The sequence below is a fragment of the Ixodes scapularis genome, unplaced genomic scaffold, assembly GCF_016920785.2.
Source record: "Ixodes scapularis isolate PalLabHiFi unplaced genomic scaffold, ASM1692078v2 PGA_scaffold13__105_contigs__length_92229423, whole genome shotgun sequence".
In the NCBI taxonomy this organism is placed as follows: domain Eukaryota; kingdom Metazoa; phylum Arthropoda; class Arachnida; order Ixodida; family Ixodidae; genus Ixodes; species Ixodes scapularis.
In genome coordinates, this window is record NW_024609839.1 from 74,353,833 (window position 1) to 74,366,170 (window position 12,338).

The following is a 12,338-nucleotide window of genomic DNA, read 5'->3' on the forward strand; positions in this document are numbered from 1 at the left end:
TGCGTTCAATCAAGCATTAAAAAAACGAAGTTTGATTGGTTTGGCGAATCTTTGGACTTTTAGCAAAACTTGATCAAATTCGACTTTTCCAACAGTGTTGGCCAGGTAGTGCCGACTCGTTCTAAATTTTGGTGCGCGCGCACGTTAACGTAACTTCAATTATTATTTTTTTTTAATCTTGGTAAACACGAATTTCGGCAGGTAAGCTCTATACCTATACCCGCATTCAGCTCAAGAACGGTAGTAAAAAAAGTCCGGCACTTCGCGGAACGTTACTCATTTTCCCCCCAATTTGTCTCCCCCTTTAATTTGCCCCTTAATTACCCCCTGAATTTCCCCTTTAAGGTGTATCTTAGATTATCTTCATGTTACCCTATCACGACGTCCACGTTTCAAACGCCTAAAAGCGCCGTTCCTTCCTTCGAACAACAAAATCTTGTGAGAACAACTCCGCGCAGCGCATGAACGACACGCACCTCTTTTCTTGATGTGACAACGTGTATAGTTGAGACGTCGCGTGGGCGATGAACACGTATATCGGGGCACGCGTCGCTGCAGGGCTTTTTTTGCGGGTCACGCTGTTCGACTCGTGCAAGGGGGCGCCCGTCGTCGGCGGCGGCTAAGCTACCGCGCCGACGATGGATCCCCCGCCGCAGACACTTCCTCGACTATCAATGCACGGGCGGAGAAGCTGGGTCGACGCTGTCAAAAGAACCGATATTCGTGCACCTCAGCGGGACACGCCGCCCAAGGATGGAGTCGTCCGTCGCGTCGCTTACGGGACTGCTGCCGCCTCTTTGTTAGCCACCCGCCCTGCTTCTTTTTTTTATTTTTTTATTCCTTTATCTTGAAAACTGGAGCGTCGAATGTGAGACGCCCCCCAGCGGCTCGCGTACTCATGTGTATGACGTCACGAGGATGCGGTGGCGCTGGCTCTGGACATGGCGTTGTTTCGCTCTCAAGGCTGGTTCACACGAGGAAAGGGCGCGGACCTATAAGGCTTCTAGGCGGTTTTGATTCAACCCCTACCCCTACCATGCAGCTTCGATCTGGATGAGCATCACACCGGCGCATATGTATCACTCCAATGCCTGCGTAAGTTAAAAGTTCCCAGGCGAGCAGTGGTGCCGCACTAGGAAAGTTTCCTATCCACAGCGGAAGCACCGGACGCAAACTGGGGTCGACCAACCTCCCGGCACCTAAACATACACATTTTTTTTTTTTTTTTTCTGAGAGAAACGTAAGAGCTTACTTTACCGAACAAACGAATTGCTCCTCTACTCGCCTCCAAGGTATGCGTTTCCGGGAAAAAACACATAATGAAAAAAAAACAGAAACAGCCGAGTACAATTCGTTCGCGCCTTTGAACCGCACCAGCTGCCAATTCTGCCTGCTGGCACTCGTGCAAAGTGGAACGAGAAAGCGACGCGCGCCAAAGCGGACCGACTTCGAGGCCGACTTTCGCTTTCGGCCTGTCCGCTAGTTGGCAGAAGACGTCTCCGCGGCCTGCCGCGCACTCGTCCGACGAAACGGAGTTCGGCCGCCGCTGCGAAAGAACGCCGTGCGCCTTTCCCCCCGACGGAATCGGTCGCCTCGCCTTGGCGTGGCCGGCGGCGGGGCCAGTTTTACCGCGGACTTTTAACCTTTCAACGTGGCTTTTTTTTCTTTTTTTTCGCGAAAGAGGTTTTTGAAATGGTGACTGACAGTCTCATATACAGTCATATATACGATCTATGCTCCGTTTCCCCCTAAAGCGAGGGTCATACTGCTATAGTACATCGTACAATAGACAAGTCTCCAGACAGTGTAGGGGGCGTGTTTCTTCCTAGTACGGGAGGGGAAGGGGATGGTCACATTCGCCATACAAAAACTAGAGAGTTTTAGGGAACCTTTTTCTGCACATCTGATACAGCACAAGATGGGCCCTCAGGTACGGACTGCGCATGTGCGAATCTTCTGCAGTAGCGCAAGCGCAGTTTGAACCAGACGGCCCATCACTAGCCGTATTGGATGAGCAAAAATGGTTCCCTAAAACTCCCTAATTTTGACGTCGTCTCTACAACGTACACCGTTTTGTCTTTTGTGCGTGATGTGTACGATTAAAGCTGAGGGTGCGGGGAAAGCTGCGTGATTCTTTTTGAACGAATCGTTTTTACGCCGGTTTTTCGTCACCTGATCACGCTCCCACCTCCCATACACCGCGCGTATATGTGAGTGGGGTCGAGGTGATGAAGGCAGGCGGTTGTGGTGGTGGTGCGAGCGTATATGGATTCCACAGCTCATCGCCGCACTGTCAGCTCAGGGTTCGGGCATTGAGCGGAACTCGCCTTGGATTATTAAACACCGATTGCTACCGGAGATTATGGTAGAGGTGAGACGCGATAAGACGACGGTTTATACCCTGCACGCCAGGGTCTTGAACGTTTCAAAACAAGCGCTAAGGATCTAAAAAAAAATAACTTTTGGCACATCAATTGTTTGGTATATGAACGTTTGCTTATTTAAAGGTTAGGGGGATGTCTTAATGTGTGCTCTATACGGAGGTTATAAACACTTTCTTTACTGCGTTATGCGAACGCGAAATATATATATAAACGTTACACCAAATGAGAGCCAGCAGAAAAACTGTTGGGTAAAGGTTTCGAACTGACACTGATTGTAGGCCCGCGTTTTAACGGAACCATTTTTCCCCCGTTACTTTCTTTCGAATGTATTCTACGCGCCGCTGTTAGCGCGAACACGAAGCATTTTTTCGCCTTTTACTTCGAAACACTTCTCCGCATTTTACATTAAAAAAAAAAAAATGACCACGGTGATCTTGAGCGAGCAATTTCCACCAACAGAGTAGTTTTTATGATAATCCGTCAAATACTGGGAAGAAAACCGAGAAAACAGGCTATGGCTCTTTACGCCAACAGTGTCGCAGTGTGCTCCTCGAAAAATTATTCTCGCAATCAAGGACTCTAATCTGGCCACTTGGCAAAAAAGTCGGTCAGGAATCCGACCGCCGTGATTGGCCCGTGCCGATGTCAAACGCTGCGCCGGCCAATCAAGGCCGCCAAATTCCTCGCCGACATTTGTTTTTTTTTTTTTTTGCCAAGTTTCCACGTTAGAGCCCTGGGGCGGTTGGGGCTATCTACAATGGCGTCGAGAATCCTCCCTCCCCCGTGTGTCTTTGTATTTGTGCGTTGTTTTTCATCATCATCGAGAATAAAAGACCAAAGAGAGGCTTTCGGGGGTCCACTGCCCGCTTTCTCACAAAACAAACCGCGACGTCGGTCGGCCCTCCTCACGATGAACCCCCTCCTCTCCCTGGTCCGCGCCTTCCGGCGACGGGACGGCAGAAATTCCTCTCTCCCGCTGTCCCATTGTGTCCCCCAGCTCTCCGTGTCTCTTTGTCGTCGCCTCGCGCGGGACCCTGCCTCGTCGAAACTGCCGAAACCGCCCCTTCCCCCGTTTCTTGATTGCAGGTGTCGCACGGCGCGCGGTGTGCTCCGTTCGCGCCTAAGCTGACAGTGCGACGGACCCGTCGTACGCTCATCAGTAGTCACGTGATCACGCTTCTGCCACGTGCAGAGGGCGGGGCCAGGTGATGGAAGGGAGGCCGCTGATTGGCCCGGCGAGTGCGTAGCTTCTGAATCGCTGTCGGCTTAGGTGTGAGCGGGCTGGGAGTGAGCGGGCAGGCAGGCATGGACAAGCGACGACGAGCTTCGTGTCCCGCCGCCCGGCCGTTCGCGCTTTCTGAGTGACCCCCCTTCGAGGACTTTTCGGCGGGGAAGCAGACCGGCGCGTGAGAAATGATGAACTGCGAGGGACCGCGTCTTAGCGCCTGAAATTCGAGACTGACGGAAAACGATACGGGCGAAGCGCGTGCGACGCGAGACCTGCTGGTCTTGACGTTGTGGGACAGCGATGCGGTGACGTTGAACCCTAGAGAAAACGATACGAGTGGACTGAATTGAAATGAATTAATAAACGAGTTTAGGTGAAGGTGCTGGCGAACACCCTGTAACGACAGGGTCGTTGATCGGGCGATCGTGAGCCCCCCTTTGTTTACTACTCCTTAGTGCTGATTTCGTTTAATTTATATGAGTTCAGCGGGAGTACTTTCCCGCTAAATTTAGCGGAGAAATGTGACGCGACGTCGCGTCGTAACGTAACTTGACACGGTGACGGACCGCTGACACCGTGTAGCGTCAGGTTTTTTCTGCTTGCGACCCTTCGTAGTGTGCCTAGACTAGTGCAGGGTGGAACTCCTACTTCTCAATCGGGGTACCCGGGGTCCACGAGCCGCGCTTTTCGGTATCGAGCTGCAGAGAGGTGATCAAAAGCGTTCTATCGTGTGCAAGCGCTTCGTTCGGCCTCTCCACCCACTCTCCTCCTCACTACACGACAACGCAACAGATGCGCCCTTGCTGCAACCGATCCGCGGCAGGAGCCGTCCTCCATTAAAATGCAAACGCTTTCCGTGGGGTTTGAGCTGCTCTATGTCGTGCAAAAGACGACGGTATTCGCTGTAGATATGACGATGAAATTATCTGCGTACCCGCCTCAGGCATGTTACCAAACATGTTTGCTTCATACACACGTACACTTCAAACATGTCTGCGCACAGTTCTTGTATAACCAATGCAAAAAAAGCGTCGTACAAAAAAAGAAGTGTTTTAGGCAGTGTTTGTCGACTGTCTCTTGTAGGTTGTATTCGCATTGTGACCGCGACCGGCACTAACGCGAGCAAGCAGGGTCTGTGAAGGGCTCCCACATAAAGATATCGTCTCGAAAACCTTCTATCAGCAAACGGTGGACAAAGCGCATGGGTAGCTACGGTAGACAAAAGCGCGCGCCATAAAAAAGAAAAAACAAAGCGACGTCTCGTTAATGTCCCATTCTTTCCCCTGACCTTCCGACGGGTTCCCATGATGGCGGTTGGGAGGGCACGGTGCGAAGCCACCGGTGTTCGCGTCTTCGCGGGGAGAGACGCTTGCCTGAACACGCGGCGCTTTCCGCTGACTGTGAGCCCATCCAGCCTTCCCGTAACCACCCCGTCAGCTTTCTTTCGTCCGCCGCCACACTTCGCTGCCTCTTTAAGAACTTCCTCGCCCTCGAAACCCGCCGAGTTGAGACGAACATTGTTTTCCCCGGACTAGCCGAGCCGAGAAGAAGAGTCGCTACTTGTTTCTTACTGGGCAGACCGCGTCTTCCAACAGAGGCTCCGTGACCGGCAGTGACGTCACGACGGTACAGTGACGCTGCTTTCGGCACGGCGCACGGGCACTTCAAACGAATCCGGTTTCTGCGCAGTGCCCACACCTCGCGTGAGCAAATACTGGCTTCCCTGTAAGCAATGTGTACGCTAAAAAAAAAAAAAAAAAAGAAATACGAAGCGAAAAGTTCGTTTTTTGCCGTCGTAAACTCGCCTTCTGCGCGTTGCCTTCTTTGTCGCTGTGGGCTGTCAAACACCTTCTGAGCATGCTCTGTTGCGCGGTATATCGGAGAAAGCGCATGCGTACACAGCTCAATGACTCGGCAGTTTTTCGCCCGGGTGAAAAAACGACGGAAAGGCCTAGAATACGTCGGGTGTTGAGAGGGACCCAAGACGGGCATAGCCTTCATCGTTCCTTGGCTGGCGAACCTTCACATTCTGCTTTTCTCGGAGCGATTTGTACATACACGCATTCAAGCTTCGCCCGTCAATGGCAACGTTCCAGCTCAACAACCCGGCGACGGGTATGCTGTGCTGCCAACCCGTGTGAGAACGGAACACGCGCCCAGTCGGTCCACGTGACCCCCTTCGTTCCCCAAGAAAGAAAAAAAAGAAAAAAAGTTCGGCGCGATTTCAGTTTGCGCGTGCACGGTGTCTCCGTGAACGCGATTCGGGTATCGCGCGGCGCCGGTGTCGGATATCGGAAGGAAGAACACTACCGAACGCCGACGCGACGGTCCCGGAGAGAAGCTTCCCACGGCCAGCGAACACTCGTTTGAAGAAAGACTCCCTCGTACACAATGATGTAGATAATGGAAAATGGAGAAAAGGTACCCCACCTTCGAAACATTACAGCCCATTAGGATTCCGTCTTGGTCGCTAGAGCGACCTCTTTATCTTAAATTTTGGGCGGGAAGTAGGTTGGGAGAGGAGGGCACATTGGAATTAGTTATTTACGGGTAACTCAAAGCGGGACAGTCGACGGGTTGCGCGAGATAACCCGACACAGTTTTACCTCCGAGTGATATGAAAATATCGAGGTCTATATCTCTCTACATTATAAGTAACCCACAAAATGAGCACGGCCAGGCGTTCCTTCCCGATGCTGGGTGTCCGGCACAAGCTCGTCGCCCTCCGTCGTGCTTTGACTCCGCGTGCAGTCGCCAAACTTAGAACGCGCCCCCCCAGTCTCATCGAAGGTACGAAGCGCGCGCCAGAGACGCATGACAACAAGAGGACCTTCCCACCATACTCATCCCTTCACTGACTACGGTTGTCTATTCATCAAAGTAGCGTTCGACGCGCTCGAACAAAGGGAACGATATGAAGGGACGGACAAAAACCACCGCACCTTCGATCCTTCCGTCCATCGCTATTTACGGCTGCTTTCATTCCGTCGGTTCCGTTTACGAATCTCGAAGCAACAAGCGTCATCGTATTAGGCCACCATCTGCGTTTAGTAAACTGTCAGTATATAATACAACTTAAAAGAAAAAAAACTCTGTCGTTAATATTTCTTTTCTAAGATGCTTGACAGATCAACGCGCCGTGTGTTGTAGTTTCTCGCGCAACATCCGCGTCTGTCCGCGTGAGCAATGCGGCAGTGCTTCCCCCCTGCTTCCAAGCACTGGCAAGCAGCGGCCACTTTTCAGAAGGCCGCTTTTCAACGCTCTCTCGAGAACGGCCGGCAATCAGATAATGCCTGCGGCCGCGAGGAGAGGGAGAGAGAGAGAGCCGCTCTGTTTTGCACGCGGGGCAGGCGGGGGGAGCGCGGACGCGCCGTCGGGATCGCGGAAAAATTATTCTTCCCCCCTTTCGTATGTACCAGGAAAGAGATTATGTAAAATGCGAGCCACCGGTAGTTAGCCGAGCCGCCGTGGCGGAGCAGTGCGCGGTCCGCTAGCGTTTGTGCAAGTGCGGCCGCGTGACGTCACAGCCCGGCATTCTGGCTTCCCGGCGCCCCGGGGGTTGACGCGGAAGGACGGCTTCACTGCCGTGACCCCGCGCAATGCGGGAGAAAAAAAAAAAAACACACACACACACAAAAAAAGCAGCCTGTTGTTGGAGTTTAACTCGAACACGACATCGAACGAGTGTATCGTTCGTTTCTACGAAAAAAACATTCATAATCGGACCCGTGACGCACACGGAATGCAACAAGGTGTATGGTAGAGCGAAGTCACCCACTATCGAGAAATGAATTAAACTTTTGCTCGTCTGGTGTTAAACCTTCCGGTTTCCATGGCTCTGTGTCGCGTTCAACCTCTACGCATTTGGGGTAACGTTTCGAAGTGATTGGATGTGCCATCCAAAGCTGGGAATCCTCGAGTAGAGAACATGGTTTTGCAGAAAGTTTCACGATACAAACTTCCATAACAAGGCAGCGCAAAGACAAGCAACGCGGGATAAATGAGGCGCTCTTTAAACAGCCTTATTTCCCTCACAATGCAATTCAACGCCTTAACGGTGAATGTGTCAGTTTACTGTGACTTTCGTATTTGATTCTTCATGAGCCTTCCTTCGTTCGACACTTACTTGTTCGAAGCTGAACAGTGTTTTATCGGGGAGCTGTTGATGAACAAATCAGCGAAACAGCTCCAAACGTAAGCAATATTCGAATAAGAGTGGTTCACGAAGATATGTTATTTGACGGACAGTACAGACACCCCGAACCTCAGCTTCCTCAGCTTCAGCTTCAGCAGCCTCAGCTTCGTTCGGTCGCGTGCCGTGTGCACCAGGCTGAACAAAACTTTAGGGCAGAATAAACGGTGCGTCTACTTTTCCGCAAAGTACTCGGGACAGCCAATCGCTGCAACATACAGAGGGAGAACTGGGCCCACGACAACGTGAAAATGTACTTAGACTTAAAAAAAGAAAACCAATCTCCACGAGGCGAAGACAGATGAGGCATCTCACACGTACACGCTGCAAACCCTTCCACGCATGCGCAGTATATAAAATGCCGCACGAGGCGACGACACGCGATACATTTCAGACGTGCACGTTGTTGAAGAACGCCATTCAAAGAGCCCGGCGGATGGCTCGGTCCGTGTGCCCCACGAGCAGGTCCCCAGCCCCCGGCGGAGGTACCGAATTCCGGGCACACTTACTTTTGCTTGCCGGCGGCTCCCAGGAGCCGGTTGATGACATTCATGACTCGAGCATCGGGGTCCGGAGCAAATCCGAGGCGACCGCCGCTGCACGCAGCCCCTGCCCCCAACCTGTCACGCCTCAGAGAGGCAGGCACGGAGCCGGCAGGGCTGCTGCTGCACCCGCGCCCCCGAGGCACGCCACTCCTTCATCGGAAGCTCGACCACGCCGTGTTGAAACGAACGAAACAACAACAAACAAAAAACGCACCCCCGACGTCGGTCAACCAACTGCACGGTTATTGCACTTGTCGAAGAGAACGTAGTTCGCGGAGAAGAGGACGGCTCGTATTCCGTGGGGGGGGGATGGACAGACAAGCCGATGACTTGACCACCGAATTCTTGACTGTTTCCGCAGCGATGAATGTTGTGGTAGGCGTCCGCGGAGGACTGACAATCCGATGACTCGATCGGACGACTTCTTGAGACCGATTCCACAGCGATGATAAAGTGATGAATGTCGTGAGAGACGCACTTCGAGTTACTGGGAACGACGGGAGTCTGGTCTCGACGTGGGCGACGGAGGAACGCACATTGCTCGCGCCTGGCCAAGCTCGCTCGACGCCACGCACACCGACGACCCACACCTGTTGAACGCGGCAACGACGAGCAGCGCGATTCCGCAGGCAGCGCTTGCTCCTGCCGAAATCCGAGTCGAGGGCCTTCACCGTCTCTACCGGGCGTTCTAAGACGACAGCGAGGCAACGAGCACGCCGCTTCGTGGATGTCACGTGACGGGACGAGGACGGGACGTCCCACGTTGGAACACCGGTGACACCGGGGGAAACTGACACACGCGTGGAGGTGCAGGCTCGCCGCGGCCGCTACATGGTCGGCAGAAAGGGTCAGCTGGCGAGGCACCCCCGACTAGCACTGGTGCTGCGCGACCGGCGGAGGACCGGTCATAATGGCGGCGGCTGCGGCGGCGGCTGAGTTCGACGCTGCTGTTGGCTGCTCTCGGGGGCTACGAGATACCGGTCGGCAGGTTCCCCTCGCCCACCGGGAGAGGGCTGGAGGGGGGCGGAGGAACTCGCCGAGTGCCGCCGCCGGCCGAACGGACCCAAGGAACCCCCGTCCCGCGCGCGAGAGAGCGGTCCGGAAGGTGAGAGCGCGGGGAGGGGTTCGTCTTCGGTTTTGGGTACCGCGCGACGGACCCGGGGGTTCTTTCGCGCTGTTTGTTGACATAGCGCGAAGACCGGGCAACTACGAGTTCGACGGAGCTGAACGCCAACGCGGGATTCGTTTTCGACGCGCAAAAGTGAGCGTTTCCACAGCCGCGTCTGATGACTGATGAGAGAGAAATAACCGAGGTATACGTTGTCTTCCGAACTCCGTTTCGACGATGTTCCAACCGTGTCCTGTCTGGACTAAATATACTTCAAGCGCCATCTGAGACACACATCTCGTGCGAGCGCCCGCTTAGCAGAGCCGCCCTCTGAAGGCCTATTCACGTGTATACAATTACAGAACTACCTGAGCGGTATTCGCTCACTCGATTCGCTGACGCGACGCTGTCTTTGCGCCATAATAATTATGCAGCGCTGCTGACACAAACCTGCATCGGCGCTAAGCTGTATACGGAGTCCAGTAAGTGCTGCATTAGCACTGTCATTATGGAGTCGATTTAGCGCTGTGCTGTACGTGCGCACCGGACTTATAGTTGTCAATGGTACCTTTCGTAAATTACTCAATCACCTAAAAGCCTTCTGCGTGTATATAGTTACAGGGGTTTCACGCATTGGCGTCTTCTATACTAGCTGTTCTAAAGCAAAAAAACCTTTAAAAAATGGCGCGAGTTTGCAGAATCGTTCGTCAACGCCTAGGTGACTTCGTTTATTTCGAACCTTTCAGGTAAAGCGAGTGCGTGAGTAGCACGTGTATCTACGTTCTCAGCATTGTTCTCTGCTTGGGTGATTCGGCAAAAGCAGACCTTTTGCCACATCACTCAGGCACACTGGCGTATGGCATAGCTAGGAATGTTTTACGGGAAAAGCGGGGGGTCCATGACTTGGGGTCCCCCCCGGCTACGCCACTGCTCAGTCACCAAGGAGAATACTGGGAACGTAGGTAGCGTGCATTCCGATTTATAACTCGCACCTCCTATACCCAGATGTTCTCAGAAAAAAAAGGAGATATACAGTTCGCATCTATATATTTGTACGGTTGGCGCGACAAAAATTGTGTCGAAAAACCCGCATATGTGTATTATGATCTTTTAATTTTTCTGGCTAACGACTCGAGCGAGAAATGTAACCCCGTGGAAAATCTTCCGCAGTTAAGATTCATACTTGTAGAGAGAGGAAAAAAAAGATATATGTCACACCGTTGTACCAGACGCACCGACGGAAATTTTTGAGAGAAAAAACGCGATTTCTACACCGAAAACACTGTACACGCGTTGAACGGGCTCTCCTTGCCTCCAGGAAAGATTAAAATTTCTAATATAAAACTTGCAACATTCTTTTTTTTTTTTTTTTTGAGAAGCGGAAATGGACTTATTTCCGCTTCTCGAAGCTTCTACGCGTGAGTACAATCCGTCCCCTGACCTTTCCTATGACGCCAATTTCGAAGGGCATCGTCCCGCTTGACCAACATTGTCAGCACCTATTTTTGCGCATATTTAATCCTTTTTGACGACTCTTTCTTTTTTTTCGAGCATCGGGGATGTATGGGGTCACAAAAAGCAGCGAAAATCGATAAAACAACGCGATGTTAATGTGTTCTGACGTGCGGAGGGTCCGTCCTTTTATTTACAGTGCTCAGGCAACTCCCCAGACGGCGCTCGTTACTTAGGAGAGACAAGTAACAAGTCGACGCTACAACTATCCAGAGCACACAAGACCCAATATGACAACAGCCTATTAAGTCGCCTTTTGTTTGAAGAATCCCGAGCAGGACCGCTGCGGACAAGAACATATAGACAGCGGTTTGGCCCAACGATTTCCACAGTGCAGCGTTCTGTCTGTGACCGAGAAAAGGAAACAACCGGACACCTGGTCCTGCATGGCCCTGACCTGACGACGTCAAAGTAGAAGGAGGCTGAGCGTGTGGGCAATAATCAACGGTGGAGGACGGGCTACGCCGCCCGCACCCGCTGCAGCGACAACGGCGCTGCTGCTAACATGACCGAAGGCGCTGTGTTTCCGAACATCGACAGATGACGAACACTTATACGCTGAGGGATCGTAAACACCACGAAGCGAAGACTCGAAAATTGGTGGATCACCGAAGAAAAGTGTGGACAGTGAAGTTTGGGCACACAAGCGTGACCACCCGATTCAAAGCTGACAGCCCCAATCATCATCATGGTCATCATCAGGTTCATCAGCGCGCCATGGATGTGCCAAGTTATGGCCCAGAGTTTGAGGAAGCCCCGCCATCGGCTACTTGGTGTTCGCGGCCATTTAGTTCGTCGGTGGAGCATGTGCTCCGGCTGGTAAGGTGAGTCCAGGAGTACAAAGCCAGAAAGATTGAGGGGAATGGCAAAGGCTGACGTGGGACAAAAGGCGCGTGGGAAGGGGTATTCTAAGCAGTGGCGCAGCCAGGAATTTTTCTCGGGGGGGGGGGGGGGGGGGGGGGCTGAGGTGGATGGGATGTTCATGATTACGGGTGTGGAGAGGGTGAGGGAGGGGGTCACAATGCATGTGTATATTGTAGGGTCGATTGGATTTCGGGGGGGGGGGGGGGGGGGGGCCTGAAGCTCCGTAAGCCTCCCCCTGGCTGCGCCATTGATTCTAAGGTCCCCTTGTTTCTCTCCTCCCGGAAAACGCGGGGAGTGTAATGAGGAGGACGTTGTCTCCACGTGCTCCGCGCCGACCTGCGTGGCACAACCATCAACCCGCACATTTGTGTTTGACCCTGCCAAGCGCGTTGTGATATGAGTCAGAAAAGTTTTATCAGTGGGCGCACAGCGACTGCTTGATACATATCGCCTAGACTTCGTTGTGATCTTTTGTAACCGCTGGCACACTGGCGCCACCTGTCGG

General features: G+C 52.8%; 1 protein-coding gene across 1 annotated transcript in view; it reads right to left on the reverse strand.

Moving 5' to 3' along the window:
* The window catches only part of LOC8051012, a gene marked incomplete in the record, with an annotated part of 650,797 nt that extends 641,486 nt beyond the window's left edge, over positions 1 to 9,311 (reverse strand). Inside the window, 1 exon segment of the mRNA XM_042289953.1 lies at positions 8,314 to 9,311. Coding sequence (XP_042145887.1) covers positions 8,314 to 8,357 — 44 coding nt within the window.
* Between the last annotated feature and the right edge of the window lie 3,027 nt (positions 9,312 to 12,338).